Source organism: Theobroma cacao, chromosome 3 (genome assembly GCF_000208745.1).
Source record: "Theobroma cacao cultivar B97-61/B2 chromosome 3, Criollo_cocoa_genome_V2, whole genome shotgun sequence".
Classification (NCBI taxonomy): domain Eukaryota; kingdom Viridiplantae; phylum Streptophyta; class Magnoliopsida; order Malvales; family Malvaceae; genus Theobroma; species Theobroma cacao.
This window is the reverse complement of record NC_030852.1, coordinates 29,432,977-29,454,392: the sequence shown is the minus strand read 5'-3', so window position 1 is coordinate 29,454,392 and position 21,416 is coordinate 29,432,977. Positions and strand designations below refer to the sequence as shown.

The 21,416-nt window shown below is 37.9% G+C and overlaps 6 protein-coding genes across 7 annotated transcripts; 3 read left to right on the top strand and 3 right to left on the bottom strand.

The window, feature by feature from the left end:
• LOC18605693 lies at window positions 237-2,689 on the bottom strand. Its single transcript, XM_007038852.2, has 2 exons — window positions 2,114-2,689; window positions 237-662 (listed from the first exon to the last, which is right to left on the bottom strand). The coding sequence occupies exons 1-2, from the start codon at window positions 2,503-2,505 to the stop codon at window positions 557-559; spliced, it is 498 nt and encodes a 165-aa protein (XP_007038914.2). The 5' UTR covers window positions 2,506-2,689; the 3' UTR covers window positions 237-556.
• LOC18605692 (pectate lyase 1) lies at window positions 3,528-5,332 on the bottom strand. Its single transcript, XM_007038851.2, has 3 exons — window positions 4,388-5,332; window positions 4,132-4,267; window positions 3,528-4,036 (listed from the first exon to the last, which is right to left on the bottom strand). The coding sequence occupies exons 1-3, from the start codon at window positions 5,161-5,163 to the stop codon at window positions 3,812-3,814; spliced, it is 1,137 nt and encodes a 378-aa protein (XP_007038913.2). The 5' UTR covers window positions 5,164-5,332; the 3' UTR covers window positions 3,528-3,811.
• On the bottom strand, window positions 7,574-8,947 carry LOC18605691 (pectate lyase 1). The gene is made up of 3 exons (XM_007038850.2): window positions 8,250-8,947; window positions 7,984-8,119; window positions 7,574-7,887 (listed from the first exon to the last, which is right to left on the bottom strand). Exons 1-3 carry the CDS (start codon window positions 8,945-8,947, stop codon window positions 7,663-7,665), a joined length of 1,059 nt encoding a protein of 352 aa, XP_007038912.2. The 3' UTR covers window positions 7,574-7,662.
• LOC18605690 lies at window positions 11,273-15,288 on the top strand. The gene is made up of 3 exons (XM_018117391.1): window positions 11,273-13,692; window positions 13,857-14,048; window positions 14,427-15,288. Exons 1-3 carry the CDS (start codon window positions 11,414-11,416, stop codon window positions 14,998-15,000), a joined length of 3,045 nt encoding a protein of 1,014 aa, XP_017972880.1. The 5' UTR covers window positions 11,273-11,413; the 3' UTR covers window positions 15,001-15,288.
• Window positions 15,463-18,878, top strand: LOC18605681 (putative pentatricopeptide repeat-containing protein At3g49142). 2 transcript variants are annotated; one of them, XM_007038836.2, is made up of 2 exons: window positions 15,463-18,098; window positions 18,291-18,878. In XM_007038836.2, the coding sequence occupies exon 1, from the start codon at window positions 15,625-15,627 to the stop codon at window positions 17,656-17,658; it is 2,034 nt and encodes a 677-aa protein (XP_007038898.2). In that variant the 5' UTR covers window positions 15,463-15,624; the 3' UTR covers window positions 17,659-18,098; window positions 18,291-18,878. The 2 variants fall into 2 exon arrangements, with proteins under 2 accessions (XP_007038898.2, XP_017972918.1); XM_018117429.1 differs by having other exon boundaries at window positions 18,387-18,837.
• On the top strand, window positions 20,046-21,092 carry LOC18605689 (hevamine-A). Its single transcript, XM_007038845.2, has one exon. The coding sequence runs from the start codon at window positions 20,072-20,074 to the stop codon at window positions 20,972-20,974; it is 903 nt and encodes a 300-aa protein (XP_007038907.2). The 5' UTR covers window positions 20,046-20,071; the 3' UTR covers window positions 20,975-21,092.

Below are 21,416 nucleotides of genomic sequence, written 5' to 3'. Positions count from 1 at the left end.
CGTGAGCACTTCTCATGGTGCTGAATGGTGAGACTATACATAAAGGAAAACGGAGCACCAACAGGATATCATTTTGTTGAATGATCAGTACATTTTGGGGTTTTTTTTTTAAATGGAAATACATAGTCCCGTTAACACAAGTTCTTTGGAATGAATAACTATATGCTATTAGTTTTAGCTGGAATCACCACAAAGCAGAATGAAACATAACTAGGAAAATAAGAAAAGAAGCATCATGATGATAATGGATGATGTATCCTTCAATCTGAAATCTTTGATAAAATGTGCATCAATCAGTCATAAAATGCCAATAACTTGCTTAGCTCAATAATTTAAGAGACTAAGACAAGATCATCATGTGACCTTAGCGAGTTGGGTAAGAAAAATTAGGCAGATAATTTCACCCAGAAAGGAGAAAATGAATAGGATCAGAGATAGAAGATTGCAGTGCTATGAAACTTTCAAAGTTTAGGAAGTGGAAAAAGTAACTGACATCTTAAACACTATGCAACTGCTTGAGTGAAGTTATACATGCGCAGGAACTAACTAGTGGTCTTCATGGTCCTCCAAGAATTGCATTTTCAATATCCTCTCTACTCAATGCATAACTAAATCTCCTTTCCACATCTCTTTCAAGATTCCCAGGTCCACTCTTCAAGTACCTGTGGCATATGATACAATCCTGTCAGTCCAATCATAGATTAAATTTTTTAATAAAAGTTGAGAAGATGGATAACACTTTTCACTGGTGTTTCTTCACTCCCCTTTGCCAGTTTCACCTTCAAATGTATGAGTCCATTAAATCAAATAAAACTAACATCAACAATAATCGAAGCGACAAGCTTCCAATTATTTAAACAATCTCCTGTTGGATTTTACCACATAGAAATGATTCCTTGTAGCAGTTTGTTTTAGAGGAAGACATGGCTTGTTCCACCTAAGAACCAAGGTATATAAAGAAACATCAGATTTTAACCAAGGTCCAAAGAGAATTAAGTGTTCTCCTTTACAAACTCGATTAGTTAACATCACAAAGCTTTTTCTCATGCTCTCTAACTATTAACATCATTTTCCAGCATGAATCCTTTCCCTCTTCGTTCTGAACTTCTATCCCCTCCCTCAATTCTGCTTAAATGAGAAAATGTGCATCAAGCCAGCAGCGGATGTAAAATTCAAGGTTTTTGCTCTGTAAATCTAAGGTGGATCTGTAAGCAGGGTGCTATGAAAAATAGTGCTATCATTATAGATCGTGGAAATGGCCAAACCTTCCCAACTGTCCTTGATCTGTGCTATCTCCATTTCAGCTTTTGAATGCAGAACATCCCTTCAACTTTAATTTTTCTGGGGAACAATTTGTTCAATTTCACCTCATCCAGAACTAAGTCAAGTCAGCTAAAGTTTTGCCATTACCAACCCCTGTTGCTGGTACGATTCTACATAAATCACTTTTAACATATAATGAAGCCCTTTTAGTCTACACGTGGCTACAGCACTGAAAATTTATGCATTTAATATGCTAGTCTTATGTTATTCATTAGAACTTAAGCTACAAATATATATCATGTTTGAGCTCCTAAAAAATCAAATAAAATTCATGTTCAGTGCTAAAATCTAAATCCTCATTATCAATTGCCATCCTCTGCCTCATGACATCTAGCCTAACGATATACAAGAAAGGGTTTGAGAACATATAACCTTCAAAATCCTAAGAGAATATTTGCTCCACATTAGAAATTAGGCAACAGCCGTCTAGCAAAAAAGGATAGAGAATTATGTTTCTGATCTCATGAAGCTCTCAAGTTGTTCCATTCTGGTTTTTCCAAGAGTTTTACTCACGGATACAGCAAACGCCCGTTGCCCTTTATCAGAATATACTTTCAGCAACACCTGCTACCTTATGCAATTCAATTATACCAATAAAATATATTCTTGTTTATGTAATTTGCCAGGAGAAATAACAATTCACACCATCTCAAAAATTCTTGAAACCCAATCAATATTCAAGCAAAATAAAGATAACCCATCTCAAACTAAACAAATAGTAAAACACAAAAAAAAACCAAGATAAAGAAACCCGCTTAAAATCCTAAAAAGAAAAGGGTCATAGTTTTACCTTATATAAAGATCAGTGACATCAAGTGACAACTGGGCATGCCAATCAGGTTTTTCAATCAACCAAACAGCACGGTCCTCTCTACTTTGGCAAAACCCTAAGCTCCTAAGCCATGCTTCAATGCAAGGCAAGCTGTGAGAGTAAAGGGGCTTGTTCTTATCTGGGAGTCTGTTGAGCCACTCATCTTCCGCGGTTGGCAATTCCTCTGCTTCTGATGATTTAGAAGAAACAAAGGTTACGATTTTCCTTTGGGAGTGAGAAACAGAGCGCGGAAAGGAAAGAGATTTTTGGAGAAGAGAAAAACAGGGGAATTTTGGAGGATTAGCTGAGGCTTGGGTTGCCGATGAAAGATAATCAGTAATGATTAATTTTGAGACAGAGTAAGCGGACATTCTTCCTTTTTTGGGTTCTTTAATTTTAATTTATAGTTCTTTTTTTGGTCGATAATAATTTTTTAAAATGGAGGATTTCATGAATTTTTCCAGGCAGAGTGTGGACTTTGGAGTTTGAACTGGTTCCAAGCCCCATTATCTTCTTCATGCATGTACGGTTGGGTTTGGGGTTAGCCGGTTTGAGTATTTTCTTTTTCTTTTTCAAAAATATAAAAAGATAAAATACTAAAATTAAAAAATCCTGCTTCTCAGTCAGGGCGGCAACTTGGAACCAATAACTTTTTACAGTTGTTAATATTTTATTACACTAGTTTAGCAATAAAGAGGACGATTGGGCTTTTAGCCGTTAAACGCCACAATATTTAAATTTTTTTATATTACAAATTGTTTTTTCATTTTTCCACTTTTTGATGATAAAAAAATTATACATCAATAAAAAATTGAATTTATATTATAAATTAATACACAAAACCAGAGTTTTTTTAATATACGTAAAATTAAAAAAGGAACAAAAATTTTAGAATACAGAGGGTCATATATAAAAAGATAGAGATTTTAATTGTAATTACAGTTTGAATTTAGAATATTTACTTACAACTCATTTTTCTTATCATTTGAATTAAGGTCAGTAAACGACAACAATCAATTTGAATTTGTGGATAATTTGTGCTATAACGTCATTAAGTGTAGGATCAAACATTTTTTTATTCACTTGACAAAGTTAATTAAAAGGGATCAAGAGAATTAAACGACAAAACTTAAACTCTCTAATGAAATTTAGAGAGTCAGTTGTTCCTAGGATATGTTGTCTTACCCATATGAGGAAAAAGACTCGATTATATGAGTTAAGGAAAAAACAATATATTACAAAATAAAATAATAAAATAGAAAAAATATAATTAACATGCTTTTTCATACAACATACATGATGTCACAATAATTTTGAGATATTTTTCGTTTGATCTCATAGTTTTGCTCAAAAAATGCGTTACAAATATATATTATAGTGACTTTTCACAAATTTTAAATTAACATGAAACTCCGGAATCAAAAAAATTCAAGTAGAAAGAAGAATTAAAGGTGGAAAATTAAGCGCTGCCCAAAGCTTATTAGGCTTATAGTGGATATTCAATAGTTCTTACGGTCAAGATACACTATTTGCAGAACCAGAACAATGAGACGTGTTGATTGTAATGTAGTTGACAACTACAGTATGCCGCCTCCCTCGCACAAACATCATAAAAACTAATTAGAACAATAATGAATTTATTGTGTAGCACTAGTTCAGCCTTTTTCCTCATTGGACTTAGCATCTCAAGGTCCTGGAGCATTTTAGAACACCTGATGACCTTGTCAATTCACTAACTGATCTAGCATCGGCAACCTTAAAATTCTGTTCCTGGTTATAAAAAGGCTTCGCCCCACCCACACCTGTTTGACTACTGAAAGACGCTCCATTTTCGAATATATCCCCCACAGAATAGAATTTCCATGAAGCTTTGTCCTGCCAGTTGCCTTGTCTCCATGTTACCTATTTCAATGTAATTGGATTCAGGATCAACAATTAATTCAAATTCGAAGCCATGTATTTCACAAAACAGGCATATTAGTACTGGTATTAATTACCTCCTTGTTGCCCAGTTTTGGAGCAATGAAATAGTTGGCTTCACTCTTAATGCTGGGCCTCATGCTTCCCCCAATGGCATATTGTTCCCATCCTTGGTAGAAATTGTTGGCCACATGCGCGTATCCGTGGCGGACTCTAAAATTCGTTAATATTACAGTGAGATTCATATGCAATTTAATAATTAGTTTATTGAGATAGAAGAATTAAAATTGCCACGTCTTTACCCCAAATTTTAGCTTGAGGCTTATTGATTACCTTGGCATTCGTTGGTTGCAATTAGGTCCAAAATGGTTAAAGATGACAGTGGCCTTCATGTTCCTGTCTCTCAAATAGCCGTCATCATGACCAAGAAGCATAACTTTGTCCTGATTTCTGAACCAGTTGTTCGAGATGGTAACATCGTTGGAACCGCGAGTGACATCAAGGAGACCATCTTGGCAATCGTACAACGTATTGTGATCTATCCACACTTTCTTTGCTGTGACCAATCGGATCGCATCCCCATCCATCTGACCAAGCGGTATCACCTTTGAAGCTGGACCCATCACAGAGCTAGGTGGCTGGGACTTGCAATGGTGGATATGCAACCCATGGATGATCACATCCGTTGCTTGATACACCAGAAGACACCCTGCCCCAGTAACATGAACGTTAACGCCACGGCCGTCGATGGCGGTGAAGCTGCTAATGAGAAGTGGCCTCTGGAGTGTGATGTTCATGTTCCTTTTGAAAGTAATCCATACTTTTCCCTTGATCATGGTGGCTCCATGACGAAGGGTCCCTGGCTTCGGGTTTAGGGGGTCATCAGAGGGATCAGTGACCTTATAGCGTATAACACCTTTGCCAATGTTGTTAGTCATTTTGCCCGAGAAACCAACGGAGCACGTGGCCAGCTGTTGCCGTTGATTCCGCCAACGAGGATTCCCTCTCCAGCATTTATCAATAACATTCATCGTAGCCAAACTAGCATTAGGACTTGCCAAGAGAATGACCACGAAAATGGCCAATGTGAAGCACCAAGATGTAGCCATTGTTGAATTCTTTTGTTCTTGATTTCTTTTGTCTTCCAATTTTTGTAGATAGGAAGGATGGAAGAAGAGTGAGAGGGAGAGGTGGCTTTATACAGCAAACGATGCCAAATAAGACAGCGAAAGGTTGTGATTTTGTTTAGTCTGGTTATGAAGTAACGGTAGAGGGAGGTATAAGAAGTTTATGATGCTACGAATAGAAAGGTGAAGGTTATTGCTGTTTTTATCCTACACCAATAGTTGGAGCTACGTACTTAGTTTATTTAGGAATTAACTCCATTTTTGTTTTGAGACAAAGAAGTTTTTTAAAGGAAAAGGTGCTTAGTGAGGGGTAACAACGAATAAGCCCTCAAAATAGAACTTAGGCACAGCCGTCTAGCCAAAAATGATGGAGAAATATAATATCCTCGATAAACAGCCGCAGCAAGGGCGTAAAAAGGCAAGAGGGGGACGATGTTTCTGATCTCATGCAGCTCTCAGTTTGTTGTATTGTGGTTTTTCCTAGAGTTTTACTCGCGGATACAGCAAATACACGTTGCCCCTTATCAGAATTATACTTTCAGTAAACCACCAGCTACCTTATTCAATTCAATTATACCAATAAATTCTACTCTTGTATATGTAATTTGCCAGGAGAAATACCAATTTACACCATTTCAAAAATTCTTGAAACCCAATCAATATTCAATCTAAATAAACATATCCATCTCAAACTAAACAAATAGTTTTTTTTTTTTTTTTTTTGCTGTTGACTAAACAATAGTTAAAACACAACAAAAAAAAAAAACCCAGACAAAAGAAACCGACTTACAATACCTAAAAGAAAATGGTCACAACTTATATAAAGATCAGTGACATCAAGAGACAACTGGGCATGCCAATTAGGTTTTTCAAGCAACCTAACAGCACGGTCCTCTCTGCTTTGATAAAACTCTAAGCTCCTAAGCCATGCTTCGATGCAAGGCAAGCCATGATTAATTTTGAGACAGAGGAAGCAGACATTTATTTTTTTCGGGTTCTTAATTTACAGTTCTTTTTTTGGTTGACAATAATTTTTTAAAATGGAAAATTTCATGAATTTTTTTCAGGCAAAGTGTGGACTTTGGAGTTTGAACTGGTTTCAAGTGTAAAACCCCATATCTTCTTCATGCATGTACTAAATTAAAAAATCCTGCTTTTCAGTAGTGAAATTTGGCAGGGTTGGAATCAATAACTTTTTGAGTTGTTAATATTTTAGCAATAAAGAGGAAAATTGGTTTCTAAGTTTTTAAAAATATTTTTATTTTTTAATATTACAAATTGATTTTTCATTTTTTCCATTTTTTGATGATAAAAAAAATTATACATCAATATTGTAAAAAATTGAATTTCTATTATAAATTATTACACAAAAATCAAAGTTTCAATATACATAAAAATAATAAAGGAACAAAAATTTTAAAACAGAGAAAATAATAAAAAGATAGAGATTTTAATTGTAATTACAGTTTGAATTTAGAATTTTCACTTATAACTTATTTTTCTTATCATTGGAACTAAGGTCAATAAGTGACAATAATCAATCTGAATTTATAGAAAATTTGTGCTATAGATTTCATTAAGTGTAGGATCAAACATTTTTTTATTCACTCGACAAAGCTAATTAAAAGAGATCAACAAATTATATTGTTTAAGAAAAAACAATATATTAAAAAAATAAAATAATAAAACGGGGAAAATATAACATGCTTTTTCATACAATCAAAAACGGATTTATATATACTCTATCTTCAAGAAAAAGATTATTTTTTTGTTTAAAACAAAGAAAATGATTATTTGTATTTATTCCATTTATGATTAATGCAGTAATTTGAGAGTTTTTGCCATGCACATATAAATGAATATGTTCTTTTAAGTGCTGAGAGCTACTATAAATTAGTTCAAGGCTTCAAGCGCAGGTCTCCTTATCTTTTGTCTTGTCGAAATCTCCTTTGCTATATAAGCTTTTATCTATTTATTTCTTGATTCTATATCATTTATATGAATTTCCCTAATTTCTTTAAATTAGACTTTTTCAATGGCTTGCTTGAAAAACAAACCACCTTCCCAACAACGTGGTCTCGTATTTTTGAGTGTTTTTTCTTCGATCTCATGATTTTGATAAAAAAAAATTACGTCACAAATATAAGCTTAAGTCTCTATGCATATATTACAACTAATTTTCACAAATTGTTAATTAATATACAAATTTGAAACCAAATAAATTCAAATGAAAAAGGTGAACTAAAGATGGGAATTTAATCCCTGCCAAAAGCTTATTAGGCTTATAGCAGATATTCAATAGTTCTGATGGTCAAGGTACATTATTTGCAGTGCCAGAACACTGAGATGTGTTGACTGCATTGTAGTTGACAACTACAATATGCCCCCTCCCTCGCACAGACATCATAATACTAATTAGAACAAGTACTTAAAACAATGAATTTATTGTGTAGCACTAGTTCAGCCTTTTTCTCATTGGACTTAGCACCTCAAGGTCCTGGAGCATTTTAGAACACCTGATGACCTTGTCAATTCACTAACTAATCTAGCATCGGCAACCTTAAAACTCTGTTCCTGGTTATAATAACGCTTCGCCCCACCTAGACCTGTTTGACTACTGAAAGATGCTCCATTTTCGAATATATCCCCCACAGAATAGAATTTCCATGAAGCTTTGTCCTGCCGGTTGCCTTGTCTCCATGTTACCTATTTCAATGTAATTTGGATTCAGGATCAGCAATTAATTCAAATTCGAAGCCAAGTGTTTCACAAAACAGGAATATTAGTGCTGGTATTAATTGCCTCCTTGTTGCCCAGTTTTGGAGCAATGAAATAGTTGGCTTCACTCTTAATGCTGGGCCTCATGCTTCCCCCGACGGCATATTGTTCCCATCCTTGGTAGAGATTGTTGGCCACATGCGCGTACCCGTGGCGGACTCTGAAATGCGTTAATATTACAGTGAGATTTAGTGATATGAATATGCAATTTAATAATTAAGTTTACTGAGAGATAACAAGTAAAATTGTCACGTCTTTCCCCAGATTCTGGCTTGGGGCTTATTGATTACCTTGGCATTCGTTGGTAGCAATTAGGTCCAAAATGGTTAAAGATGACAGTAGCCTTCATGTTCCTGTCTCTCAAATGGCCGTCATCATGCCCAAGAAGCATAACTTTGTCCTGATTTCTGAACCAGTTGTTCGAGACGGTAACATCGGTGGAACCACGAGTGACATCAAGGAGATCATCTTGGGAATCGTACAACGTATTGTGATCTATCCACACTTTCTTTGCTGTGACCAATCTGATCGCATCCCCGTCCATCTGACCAAGCGTTATCACCTTTGATTCTGGACCCATCACAGAGCTAGGTGGCTGGGACTTGCAGTGGTGGATATGCAACCCATGGATGATCACATCCGTTGCTTGATACACCAGAAGACACCCTGCGCCAGTAACATGAACGTTAACGCCACGGCCGTCGATGGCGGTGAAGCTGCTAATGAGAAGTGGCCTCTGGAGTGTGATGTGCATGTTCCTTTTGAAAGTAATCCATACTTTTCCCTTGGTCATGGTGGCTCCATGACGAAGGGTCCCCGGCTTCGGGTTTAAAGGGTCATCAGAAGGATCGGTGACTTTATAGAGTATAACACCTTTGCCAATGTTGTTAGTCATTTTGCCTGAAAAACCAACGGAGCACGTGGCCAGCTGTTGCCGTTGACTCCGCCATTGAGGATTCCCTCTCCAGCATTTATCAATCACATTCATCGTAGCCAAACTAGCATTAGGACTTGCCAAGAGAATGACCACGAAAATGGCCAATGTGAAGCACCACGATGTAGCCATTGTCGAATTCTTTTGTTTTTGATTTCTTTCTTCTTCCAATTTTTGTAGATATGAAAGATGGAAGAAGAGTGGGAGGGAGAGGTGGCTTTATACAGCAAAAGACGCCAAATAAGATAGCGAAAGGTTGTGATTTTGTTTAGTCTGGTTATGGAGTAAAGGTAGAGGGAGTTATAAGAGGTTTATGATGCTACGGATAGAAAGGTGAAAGGTTATTGCTGTTTTTATCCTACTCCAATAGTTGGAGCTAGGGGAGAGCACCGGTCGGTTGCAATCGTGCAACCGACTGGAATCGACGTTGGCGGTCACAGTCGACTCGGTTATTCATTGTTGATTTGAGAGGTCAACTTTAATCGTCGATTTTAATGCTTCATGGTTCGTCACCGACGACACTGCCTCCCCACCTGAGTCGATCGAAAAACCGAGAGGAGGGGTGAAATTTCATTTTTAGCCTCTTTAATCCCATTTTGTCTTCTTTCTTTTCCCCGATTGTTGTATACACTCATCAAATCAACCCCTTTTTTCCCTTTGAAACCCAGAAAACCTTCTTGGCTTCTTCCTTGGTCCTCATCAATTGTCGTCGTCGACCCCTTGCTGCCGTTGCCATACTCCTTGCCAGTCGTCGGTGGTCTCTTGCAGTTGCTATCATCTACTCATCTTCCCTTTGTTGAAGCCTCAAGGTATATACAATGTTGAAGAACTTGAGTAGTTGACAGATTATACTTGCTCTGTGAATAATAAAATTCAAATTTTTTGTATTTTCATGGGTTTTGTGATTTGTGGAACTTTCTGTTAATTCTGCCTTGTTTCTTGCTACAGCCAACTTGCATTCTCGTTGCAGCAAGAAACTTCTAACTTGCTCAGTGCAGTCAAGCCCATCCACCCTCCAACCGACCAAAACTGATCAAAATCGAAATCGGTTTTGGTTGATCGGTTTTTCTTTACAATCGATTGATCTCAGTCGATCGTAAAGAACTTCGGTTTCTGTCAATTTCGGTTCTTATCGAAATCGAAACCGACCGATACTCACCCCTAATTAGAGGTACGTAATTAGTTTATTTAGAAATTAACTCCATTTTTGTTTGAGACCAAGAAGTTTTTAAAGGAAAAGGTGCAGAACGAGTCGCACCATCGAATAAGCCCTCAAAATGGAAAGGCACGGGGCTTTTTGATAAATCAATTTATACTAAATATTTAAAAATTAAAATAGTAGAAATTTAATAATAATAAATTAGGCAAATCCATTTTTTATATATCCTAGGCAACTAACCGAAGTATGCTTTCTGAGAATATTTTGAGCATTCTTATTTGTGTATACAGTAACCATAGAGCGGATTCTGTTGCAAAGCAAGACGTTGAGAGAAACAAAGATTTAATTTGGTTGCAATGGTTGTAATGGGCTGTTTCTCTTAATTTGCTTCCTTATTTCATCTGTACACGCTTTTTTAATTTGATAAATTTATGAATTCTTTCAAAGATTGTCATTTTGTTATATTTACGGATAAAGTGAATGATTAATTAAACATTAACACTATATATATTATATCTAAAAATGAAAAATGAGTACATGATTATCATCATCAACAGTGACAAATTCAAAATTTTATATAAAAAATAATTAAAAAACAATCATACAAAATTATATATCGAATCAATGATTCGAATCAAAACATTTTTAAAATAAAATAAAATAAAATTAAAAATAATGACCGTTACTTTTTGCCACCACCTTTGATTCATTTCGCTTTTAAAGAGATTTTTCGGCTGCCATATCTGTTCTCTCGGGTATTAATCGAGTGTATGAACGGCCTATAGTTAATTAATTTGAAGACAAGTAAAAGAATATAGCTTGCAGCAAAGAAATTGGCCTTGAACTATTACTTTGACAAGAATTTGTATTTGATATATATAACAACCCGTAAAATATATAGTCTACTAGCAAATTAATGGGGTTTGTTTTTGGTCTAGAGATGGGAAATATAAATTTGTTTAGGTTTGGGTTAATGTCTTTTAAAAAAATGACGTTCTGTCTTTTGTTTATTTGCAGTTTCAGTTCTCACATGCGTAGGTGGTCTACTGGTCCGGAATCTTAACTATTGATGTTACCAAACGACGTCGGTTTTGGTTTTTACTTTAATTTGGTTTTTTGGTTCTTTATTTTGCCGCCATTTTTCCCGCCAACACACGCCAAGCCTGAACGCGCTCGTTTTATTTCCATTCTCCGCTGCTTTCTCCTCTCTCCGTCGCCTATCCAGCAGCGCTCCTTATTGTCTCTGCAGTCAACTTTGTCTCCATTTTCGTTTCAAAGATAGATCTCTGAGAAAGCCCCGTCAAATCCGTACCTGATTTCTTTATAGAATCTCCGTTTTCTTGTTGGTTTCTCATTCTTCAATGGCAGCCAAAGTGGTCGACCCATTGACAGACTACAGCAAAACCCAGCGCGTAGTCCTTCTCATTGACTTAAACCCACTCCTCCATCTCCAAGACGCAAACCCATACCTCAAAACCCTCCTTTTCTCTTCCAAAACTCTCCTCTCTTTCCCTCCTCTCTCCTCTTCTCTCTTCTCTTTCAAACCCTTCTTTTCCTCCCTTTCCCCACTCCTTTCATCTTCGAAACTCCCTTCTACTTCTACTTCCCTCTCTCTCTCTTTCAACCACCCAGATTCCACCCTCCACTCCCTCACTGAATTCCTCACTTCTCTCCCCACCACAATAAACAAATCCTCCTTCCCATTAAACCCTTCTAAGGCTTTGAATCTCGCTGCCTCCCTTCGCCAACTCGTTCATGACTATGCCTGGGACCCACTGATCCCTGATCCGGTGGCTGGTACGCTGTCCAACTCTGATAGCTCCGATTTGATTAGGTCTAATTTGGTAATTTTGTTCTCTCCTGTTTATAGGCACTTGAATGGTTTATGTGAATTTTTTGATGTCGAAATGGAAGATGAATGTTTGAGGAATTTGGATGCCTTTGTTGATAAGTTTTCTGGGGTTTTTGACAGTGTGAATGATGCGTTTGTTAGTAGGGATATTCATTGTTGTTGGGTTGATGTAAAGTTTCAATCGTGGGAAAATGAAGATTTTGAAAATCTGGGGTATGGGTTTTTGGAGAGTGGGATTAGGAGTTTGGGTTGGGGATTTTGTTCTGCGGATTCAATTGTTTTAGGTAGTGCTCTTGTTCCTTTTGGTTTGATTTATCCGATAATTGGGGTTTCATCAAATTGTTTTCGTGGTTTTGATTTTAACGATGATTCTGGTAGAAGGATGAATGCCCAATTGAGTCTTGAGATATCAGATGCCAGTGGGAAGCCCTTAGAATGTAAGTGCTGTGAGCTTGAATTTGTCCATTTTAAAATGTGTTCCAGAAATAAAAATGGTGATGTTTTGTTTACACCTGAATTCAGTAATCCACAAATGAGAGGTGATGATCAGAAGCTTAGATCCATGTTTGAGCAGTATTCTGATGGAGTAATGACACTACGTGTTAGGACAGTGAGGAAGTATGACGGGTGTGAGAAATTTGAGGGGCACTTCTTGAATCCAATCATTGTTCGAGAATACTGGGGAAACTCGCGGAAAGATCCAAAAGATAATTTGGGTGAGTTTTTTGCAGATAGGGCTCTTCAAATACTTGCAAGGGACATGGGTGAATCATTGGTGAGAAAACCTGTTCCCATTTGGCAAATTTTTTTGAGTTTTCTTTGTAGGGAAGGTTACTGGGCGTTGGTATCTCTTTCAGATGGCAATTGTGATTTGCATACAGGAATTCTGAAGCCTTTCACTGTTTCTTCAGCCATGCTTTGTATCATAGATGATGAGTTCTGCACTAGCAACAAGTTACAAGAATATAGTGGGGAGGATGTGGCTGCATATGTTTCAAAAAGGGACGATGAAATAAGCAAATCCAATGTTGATTCCAAGCACTCTTCTGGAATTTTGGATTCTCAATCTCACCCCTCACCTTCAATCAAGTGTGCTTCAAAAAGGAAGAAGAATAAAAAGAACTTACATTTGCTTCATGAGATGACATGGAGTACCTTCTCTCATGCAGCAGCTGAACATTTGGAGATAGATTTAGAAGAAAGTTACTTTTCTAGGAACTGCAATAACTCAAAGAAGTTAAAATTTCTGAAATGCTGGATGAAGCAGATTAAAAAGTGTAGTTCTTGCAGCTTGAAGATACCAGAGAGTGCCAATCCAGATCAGGATGCCACAGAAGAAATGAATCATAGACCAATTGAGTTGCCCCAAGATAGTGAACAGCCGGCCTCTTACTCTGCATCAGCAGGAGAAGGTTCCTCCAGAATATTAGATGAAGCTGGTAATGAATTTTGTTCAGAAACTTTGGAAAATTTCTTCAATAGTCTCCCAAACAAAATTAAACAAGGGCTAGAATCTGGAGAAGTAGAATTAGGGGCTTTTGCAGAGAGACTTGTGAGTTCATCTATTTATTGGTTATATCAAAAGCATGAAATGGAAGACAATTCAGAAAGTCAAACCTCTGTGGTGAAAGCTAATGATGCTTGTGCTAGCAAAGCTGCTGTTGAACTAACCGAACTTCTACTGAGAGAGCCAAAGGACATAGCTGCCATGCATAAAAGGAGGGATCCATTCTCTCAGGCATCTGATTCAAGGTCTACTGGATCTGCTTTCCTTAATATAGTTAGAGAGTATCCTTTTTATCCCCCTGCATATTCATATGATACACTGTTTCTTTATTTACTTTTAACATGAATTTTGTTTGTTTCATTCTATGCTTGGCAATGGTTCTTCTTTTGCTTTTAAAGGTGAACAATTGGCTCGAAGCCCCACAAACTTCCTTAATAAGAACAAGATATGAATTGCAGATTTTGTTTCGCATGGAGATTCTTCAATCAGAGGTTGGTGCAATTATTGAGGAGCCTATGAGGCAGAAGTTTGTAAAACAAATTTGCTTGCTACTGGAGTCTATTCAGTGCCATCTTGAGGGTGGCTTTTTTGGTGATTGGAGGCTTGACAAGTATGTGGAAAAAATCATAAAGAGCAGGTACATATATCTGACTTATGAATGTATATTTTTCTCCTGAAACTGATAAGTTAGCACCATAAGGAGAAATGGTTTGTTCCTCTAGAAATTGACGGAAAGCAGCATCCTTGATTGTATATGATAGTTCTTAGCAAAATATCTGCTAGCCATGGTGAATCAGAGTAAAAATAATTTGTTATCTTGAATATCGTACCTAAATAAGTCTTCTAGCCTTAAACTGGATAGTACCAAATACAGTATGCTATTTTACATAGTTCTTCCGAACTGACAGTGAGTTTAACCATTAATGGTCTTTTCCTTGTCGAAGAAGCCTATTTTTGCTTGTAAGAAAAGTTCTAGGGAGAGATACTAAATAAAGTTTGAAATACATAATTTCAGGTATTATCAATCTCTCAGAGATGTAGTTGATAAAATCTATACGAAGATGGATTTGTTGCTGTTTGATGATGAGGATGAATTGCCTAATCATTTACTCAACAGTGAGGGCAGTAACCAGTCCTGGAAAGAAAAACCGGAGAAAGATGTAAACTACAGAAATAATGAACCAGTCTCAATAGGAGACGAGTCCCCTCAAGTGCATAAAAATGATAATAGAAGTCCCCAAGTGATTAGGACTAAGGAGCATGCTCAAAAATTAATTGAGGCTCAAGAGAGGAGAGAGAGAGCTCGGCGGTTTTCATCTTTCACAAGTTGGATGCCACATTTGCAGAGAGTTTGGGTTCCAAAGCAGCCGAAGGCAATGAAACTCAAGTCTGAACCTCTTCGAAAACTGTCAAAAAGGAAGAACTGTAGCAGAGCAAACTATGACATGGTATGTGAGACCCCAATAACAGAAAAGAAGCGGTCATCCCCTCGTCGGATTAGCATTGATGAGGAAGAAGGCCATAGAGACTGCGGAGCTCACTCTCACGGTTCTGTCTCAAAGGCCTTGTTTCAAGATGATATACAGTAAGAATCAAGGCTTTTCTCCTGTAGTTGACAGGATGCCTATGACACAGACTACACAGTACATGAAAGGTTGCTGGGGCCCTCGTAAGGAAAGTTTGCTGCCATCAATACGCCAATTTAACATTTCAAAATTTAACCAGACGGGTTTATCTTAATCACAACCTCTAATTGTTTGTGAAATAGTTAGAATTTGTTTTATCCCTGAGTAACCGTACATAAGGTTAGTTTGTTCATGTAAACTTACAACTTAAACGTCATATAAGAGGTCTATTGTTAATTGTTTGTACAGGCATGTTTTATTTTTTATTTTTATTTTTTAAATATTCTTACATTGGCTGCCTTTTCACATATGTGCGTAGGCTTTGACTTCTTTCTTCTGAATCTATGCTGTGACAAAGGAATCCAAAACGTGCTTGTTTTAAGCTTATTAAAGCTTTCGTTCCACTTGTAAGAATTTTAAATTTAAGCTACGTGCCTAGCCCGTTAAAACCCTTGGGACAAGCTCCCCGGCCGGCCTATGCTGGAGCTTTAGGCAGCCCAGCTTTTTTTGTGTACCATAGAACGTGCTTCGCCAGCAAATTGCCTGTCTTAAATCTTCAATCTTGTTTTCAAAAATCCACATCAGCTAATGAGAACTATCACTCCTCCATGCCGCCATTTCTCAACTGCCAAGCAACTAAAGGATTTAGCTCCTTCATCACCCCCAAAACCTGAATTTCCTCCCCTTATCCTCAATGAAGACCTTTGTGGTAACTTATTGGACCAGTACCCAGATGTCAAAACACTTAAAAAACTCCATTCCAGGATATTCAAAGACCAATATCTTCGCTTCAACCCATCTCTCCGCATCAAACTGATGAGAGCCTTTGCGGCTTGCGGAGAGCCAACAGTCACACGCCACATATTCGATGAAATCACTGAAAAGAACATCGTTTTCTTTAACGTCACGATAAGAAGCTATGTAAACAACCGTTGCTATCACGATGCTCTTCTTATATTCAAAGAAATGTCTAGCCATGGCGTTAGTCCAGATCATTATACTTACCCTTGTGTCTTGAAGGCTTGTTCCGGGTCAGATAATTTGCGGGTTGGTTTGCAAATTCATAGTGCTGTGATTAAAGTTGGTCTTGACCTAAATCTTTTTACAGGGAATGGGCTGGTTTCTATGTATTCAAAGTGTAGATGTTTGGTGGAAGCACGGCGAGTTCTTGATGAAATGCCAATTAGAGATGTGGTTTCTTGGAATTCAATGGTTTCTGGGTACGCTCAAAATGGATGTTTTGATAATGCATTGGATGTTTGTAGGGAAATGGAGTTATTGAGGATAAAAGCTGATGCTGGGACTATGTCCAGCCTCTTGCCGGCTGTGACTAACACTTGTTCTGATAATATTTTGTACGTTAAAGAAATGTTTTGGAAGTTGGCTAGAAAGAGTTTGGTTTCTTGGAATGTGATGATTGCAGTTTTCGTGAATAATTTATTGTCAACTGAAGCTGTTGATTTATATTCACAGATGGAGGCATGTGGGATAGAACCGGATTCTTTTACTATTGCTAGTGTCCTTCCTGCTTGTGGAGATCTTTCGGCTATTTTTCTAGGAAGACGAATTCATGAATATGTAGAGAGGAAGAAACTCCTCCCGAATTTGGCATTGGAGAATGCATTGATTGACATGTATGCAAAGTGTGGATGCTTACAAGAAGCAAAGGCAGTGTTTGATCAGATGAAGTTTCGGGATATTGTGTCCTGGACTTCTCTGATCTCCGCTTATGGGATGAGTGGCCAAGGTTACAGTGCTGTGGCTCTTTTCTCTGAAATGCAGGATTCTGGCCTTACTCCAGATTCCATAGCATTCGTCTCAGTTCTTTCGGCTTGTAGCCATGCGGGACTATTGGAACAGGGGTGGCATTTCTTTAACTTGATGACAGAACAATATAAGATTATTCCAAGTGTAGAACACTTTGCTTGTATGGTGGACCTACTTGGACGTTCTGGGCAAGTAGAGGAAGCCTATAATTTCATCAGACAGATGCCAATAGAACCTACTGAAAGAGTATGGGGAACTTTATTGGGTGCCTGTTGGATGCACTCTAACATGTATATCGGGCTCCTTGCTGCTGATCATCTTTTTCAGTTAGCACCTGAGCCTTCTGGGTATTATGTCTTGTTATCAAACATATATGCAAAGGCTGGTAGATGGGAAGATGTTACAACTGTTAGATCAATCATGAAGAGCAAAGGGATCAAGAAAATGGCTGGTGCTAGCAATACTGAGATCAACAATCAGGTTTATACCTTTCTTGCTGGAGATCGCTCACATCCACAGTCCAAGGCAATCTATGAAGAATTAGATGTGCTGGTGGGGAAGATGAAAGAAGCAGGTTATGTCCCTGAAACTCACTCTGCACTTCATGATGTGGAGGAGGAAGACAAGGAATGCCATCTGGCTGTTCACAGTGAGAAGTTGGCTATTGTTTTTGCCATTTTAAATACTGAACCTGGCACACCTATTAGAATAACCAAGAATCTTCGTATCTGTGGGGATTGCCATATTGCTGCTAAGCTCATTTCACAAATTGCTGAACGTGAAATCGTAGTTAGGGATACTTATCGGTTTCACCATTTCCAGAATGGTGTTTGCTCATGTGGAGATTACTGGTGATCAATTTGGACAGGTGCTTCAGAATTTGCAATATATTGGATTATAAGCAAAAGGCATCAGTTGTCCATTGTTTAAACCACACCTGGCATGACATTGTTGTACGACGGTCTTAGCAGTACGACTGCCAGTGCCATGATTTTATCAAGGGACAAATTGAATCACTGATGATCCTAATTGTTGCAGTTATCACAACTGCTGGTCCTAGATCTGATCAGTGGCCATATCTTGCTTTGGCATGGACCGTAAAAATTTTCTAGTTCCAGTTAAAATCTTGACAGTGTAAGACCGTTTTGATCATCTTCTAAGTGATCTTCTGTTGTCATTGGAACTAAAAAGGCATGGTCGGTTCAGTATTCTTTCTGAAGCCTTCATGATTGAAATGGGGGTATGGCTTAAATGTGAGCTTTGACATCAGGTTCAATATCAGTTTATCTTGAGAGGTAGGCGGTGTTAAATATTCATCATTTATTATGAGTTTATGCATGGTTCTTCAGATACACTGATTATGATAGGTTCTCTTTGTAGATTGGTAGTGAACCAAAAATATTGCTTCTTTGCACTTTCTCACCTTTATCTTATATTCTCATATGAAATATGGACAAGCCAGGACTTACATTGTTACTCACATTTAGGGCCCATTTTTGCGGGAACAAGTGTATTAAACTTCTGATTAGGGTGGTGGTCATGGCTCCGATTCTGTTGAATTCTCATTGGTACTCCTCATGCAGGCAGGACTTACAACCAATCGAGTATCTGTTTTCCCATGAGAGAAACTACATTTGCAGCTATCCCAGTCAAGTGACCACCTCCATCAGGTTAGTTCAAATTGCACTCCCATAAAGACCTTTGGGCATCCCAGGCAGAGTGGGGTTGGCAAGTTGATTGGAGACATGTCTGACCGGCTGATGGGTGAAGACCACGCAAGAGGAACCGCTTCTCAACCAGTATAGGAACAGAGCTGTAGAGTGCGGACTGTTTCAGATGACCTGAAGCTTGCTTCTCATCTTACTAATTGCTAGTGAGTGGCTGGTTGGAAGTCAAACTTGATGGTTGTATGCTAATTTGTCAAATGAATTAGTGGAACATTATTGATTGTTCAGGGAAATGTCTTTAGACTGTGTACCCCTTGACGATTCATAAGTAATTACTTAATTCAATCCAGTAATTAATCAATGTTAATTTCTAAATGTACCATTTGGAATATTAATATTTGATATTTATCAAAGATTTAATATTAAATACTAGTTATCCATCTAAATTATATTATAAGTGGGTTCTAATAAGTACTTCTGGTGGAAAATCAAGAGCTGAAAACTTGGCACTTACCCAAGCATTTTGGCATTTTGCACACTCGGGTCTTCCCGTTCTGGATGTACGGCCATAGTTGACTTGACTAGCTGGTTGTCTTCCACTAATCGTAAACCCCTGCTCAAACGGTCAAACATTAAAAGAAAAAAAATGAAGAAAAAGAAGTGGAGCATTAAATTTATTGACCTTCTGCTTTTCACCTCATTTTTTCCACATGAAATGCGGACTACGGAGTGGAAAGTTTGTTTCTTTGCTCAATAACTACAGAGTAGAAATTACATCCTTGTATGAGGAAGAGGCATCAAAAGTTTCCACAATAGGGAGCCCACCTCTGCACAATTCATTTGAAATGTAAAACTCTAATTACCCACATCCGATTGGATAAACCAATATCTCACTTTTAAGGAATGAGATTTGAAATTTAAAACCTTACTTCAGAATTTAATTTATAGAATAAAACAAGGCAAAAAAAAGAAATCATGACAAACCTGCTTATCTCATTTTTGTATCCTAGTAAAGGGATTCTTTCACATGTTTTTGGTTCCAAATTGATAATGACATGTGTTACTTTATTAATTTCACAAATTATTACTTTTAATTCAAAACTATTTAGCATTTTCAACCTTCATCTTAATACAAGTTAATGTAGAAAGAAAATTCTTTGTATGAATGTTCATTGTTCATAATTATTGAAATTTCATAACCCATAACTCATTGAAAGCTAGCTACCATGAAAGCTTTCATACCATCACACTGGAAGAAAAATGTCCATGAGATACGCTAGTACGTAGAAACCCGAGTTCTGAGGAAAAAAAAAAAATAAAGTCAGCTAAATCGGCTTCCCCCACACACCATAAGCCATTTACTTTAAACAGGAACTCACTAGGTGCTTGCCTAAATTTCTTTTCTCTAAAGCCATAGGAAATGCTATGGCTTCGTCTGCTTTACACTTGCTTTATTCTTTCATAAATCACGGGCATGGACATTCTAGTCGTGGATGTTTGTTTGCTTCAGAAGACTTCGTTTCTATTGGACGGAGGGGCACCTAAACCCTCTATAAATATGAAGCCCATTAACAAATGGGAGGCACATCTTTTTAGCAAAAATGGCTACAAGATCTGAAGCCAGCCCGACGCTCTTCTTTCTCCTTTTGGTCTTAGCAATAATTAAAACTTCCCATGCTGCTGGTGGCATCGCCATCTACTGGGGCCAGAACGGCAACGAGGGAACCCTGACTGCAACCTGTGCCACAGGCAGATATGCCTACGTTAACATAGCCTTCCTTAACAAATTTGGCAATGGTCGCACGCCTGAAATTAATTTGGCTGGTCACTGTAATCCGGCATCCAATGGCTGCACCGCTGTCAGCAGTGGCATAAGAAGCTGCCAAGCCCGAGGAATCAAGGTCATGCTTTCTATTGGAGGCGGCGTTGGCAGCTACTCTCTGGCTTCTCAAGCAGACGCCAAAAATGTAGCCGATTATCTTTGGAACAATTTCTTGGGTGGAACATCGTCTTCCCGTCCGTTAGGCGATGCTGTATTGGATGGCATTGATTTTGACATAGAGCTTGGCTCAACTCAATACTGGGATGATCTTTCTCGTTATCTATCAGCTTACAGCAACCAGGGAAGAAAGGTGTATTTAACAGCAGCTCCTCAGTGTCCATTTCCTGACAGATTGTTGGGGACTGCCCTTAATACAGGCCTGTTTGACTATGTTTGGATTCAGTTTTATAACAATCGCCCATGCCAATACTCTTCAGGCAACACCAACAACCTTGTCAACTCATGGAACCGGTGGACATCATCCATAAACGCAGGAAAGATATTTTTGGGGTTACCGGCAGCACCGGCAGCGGCTGGAAGTGGGTATATTCCGCCGAATGTGTTAACTTCTCAAATACTTCCGGTGATTAAGAGCTCAGCTAAGTATGGAGGTGTTATGCTTTGGTCTAAGTTCTTTGATGATAGGAATGGTTACAGCGCCTCCATTCTGAATAGCGTGTGAGCAAGACTTGTTTTGTGTACTCCCTTTAAGACCTAGACTTTGTATGCAGTTTGGTCTTCTCTGATAAATAAAATATAATAAATTGAGAGATATATCCTTATCAGTTTCCATGATTTCAGTAATGACAATTATTCTCCTCATAAAATTAAAGAAATGATTGAAGAATTGAGCCTGAACAAGTTGCCTTGTGTTCATGATCTTGTTCTGTTTCTCATTGTTCCATTTAGCCACAAGTTAGAGCTAACAATGAATCGAGCATGGGTGTCTGTGGAAGGATTGTCCAAATGTGAACGTTGGGTTTCGTCCATTCTAGCGTGGGTGGACTGGGAGTGAGACAGTGAGACAATGCCTTGATGGAAGGATTTAGGCTGGCTACGGTCCGGTTGACAAGCCTAACGTAAACAATGTTGAGATATGAGGCTCAAAATGATACGTTTGGAAC

Bases quoted from the DNA above. Each gene is read 5' to 3' on its own strand.
- LOC18605693 (XM_007038852.2), bottom strand. From the start codon at position 2,505: ATGTCCGCTTACTCTGTCTCAAAATTAATCATTACTGATTATCTTTCA. The intron at 663-2,113 runs GTAAAACTATGA...CATATGCCACAG, and splicing joins GTCACTGATCTTTATATAAG to GTACTTGAAGAGTGGACCTG.
- LOC18605692 (XM_007038851.2), bottom strand. From the start codon at position 5,163: ATGGCTACATCTTGGTGCTTCACATTGGCCATTTTCGTGGTCATTCTC. The intron at 4,268-4,387 runs GTAATCAATAAG...AACGAATTTTAG, and splicing joins TGCAACCAACGAATGCCAAG to AGTCCGCCACGGATACGCGC. The intron at 4,037-4,131 runs GTAATTAATACC...ACATTGAAATAG, and splicing joins CAAAACTGGGCAACAAGGAG to GTAACATGGAGACAAGGCAA.
- LOC18605691 (XM_007038850.2), bottom strand. From the start codon at position 8,947: ATGAATGTGATTGATAAATGCTGGAGAGGGAATCCTCAATGGCGGAGT. The intron at 8,120-8,249 runs GTAATCAATAAG...AACGCATTTCAG, and splicing joins TGCTACCAACGAATGCCAAG to AGTCCGCCACGGGTACGCGC. The intron at 7,888-7,983 runs GCAATTAATACC...ACATTGAAATAG, and splicing joins CAAAACTGGGCAACAAGGAG to GTAACATGGAGACAAGGCAA.
- LOC18605690 (XM_018117391.1), top strand. From the start codon at position 11,414: ATGGCAGCCAAAGTGGTCGACCCATTGACAGACTACAGCAAAACCCAG. The intron at 13,693-13,856 runs GTATCCTTTTTA...AATAAGAACAAG, and splicing joins TTCCTTAATATAGTTAGAGA to ATATGAATTGCAGATTTTGT. The intron at 14,049-14,426 runs GTACATATATCT...ACATAATTTCAG, and splicing joins GAAAAAATCATAAAGAGCAG to GTATTATCAATCTCTCAGAG.
- LOC18605681 (XM_007038836.2), top strand. From the start codon at position 15,625: ATGAGAACTATCACTCCTCCATGCCGCCATTTCTCAACTGCCAAGCAA.
- LOC18605689 (XM_007038845.2), top strand. From the start codon at position 20,072: ATGGCTACAAGATCTGAAGCCAGCCCGACGCTCTTCTTTCTCCTTTTG.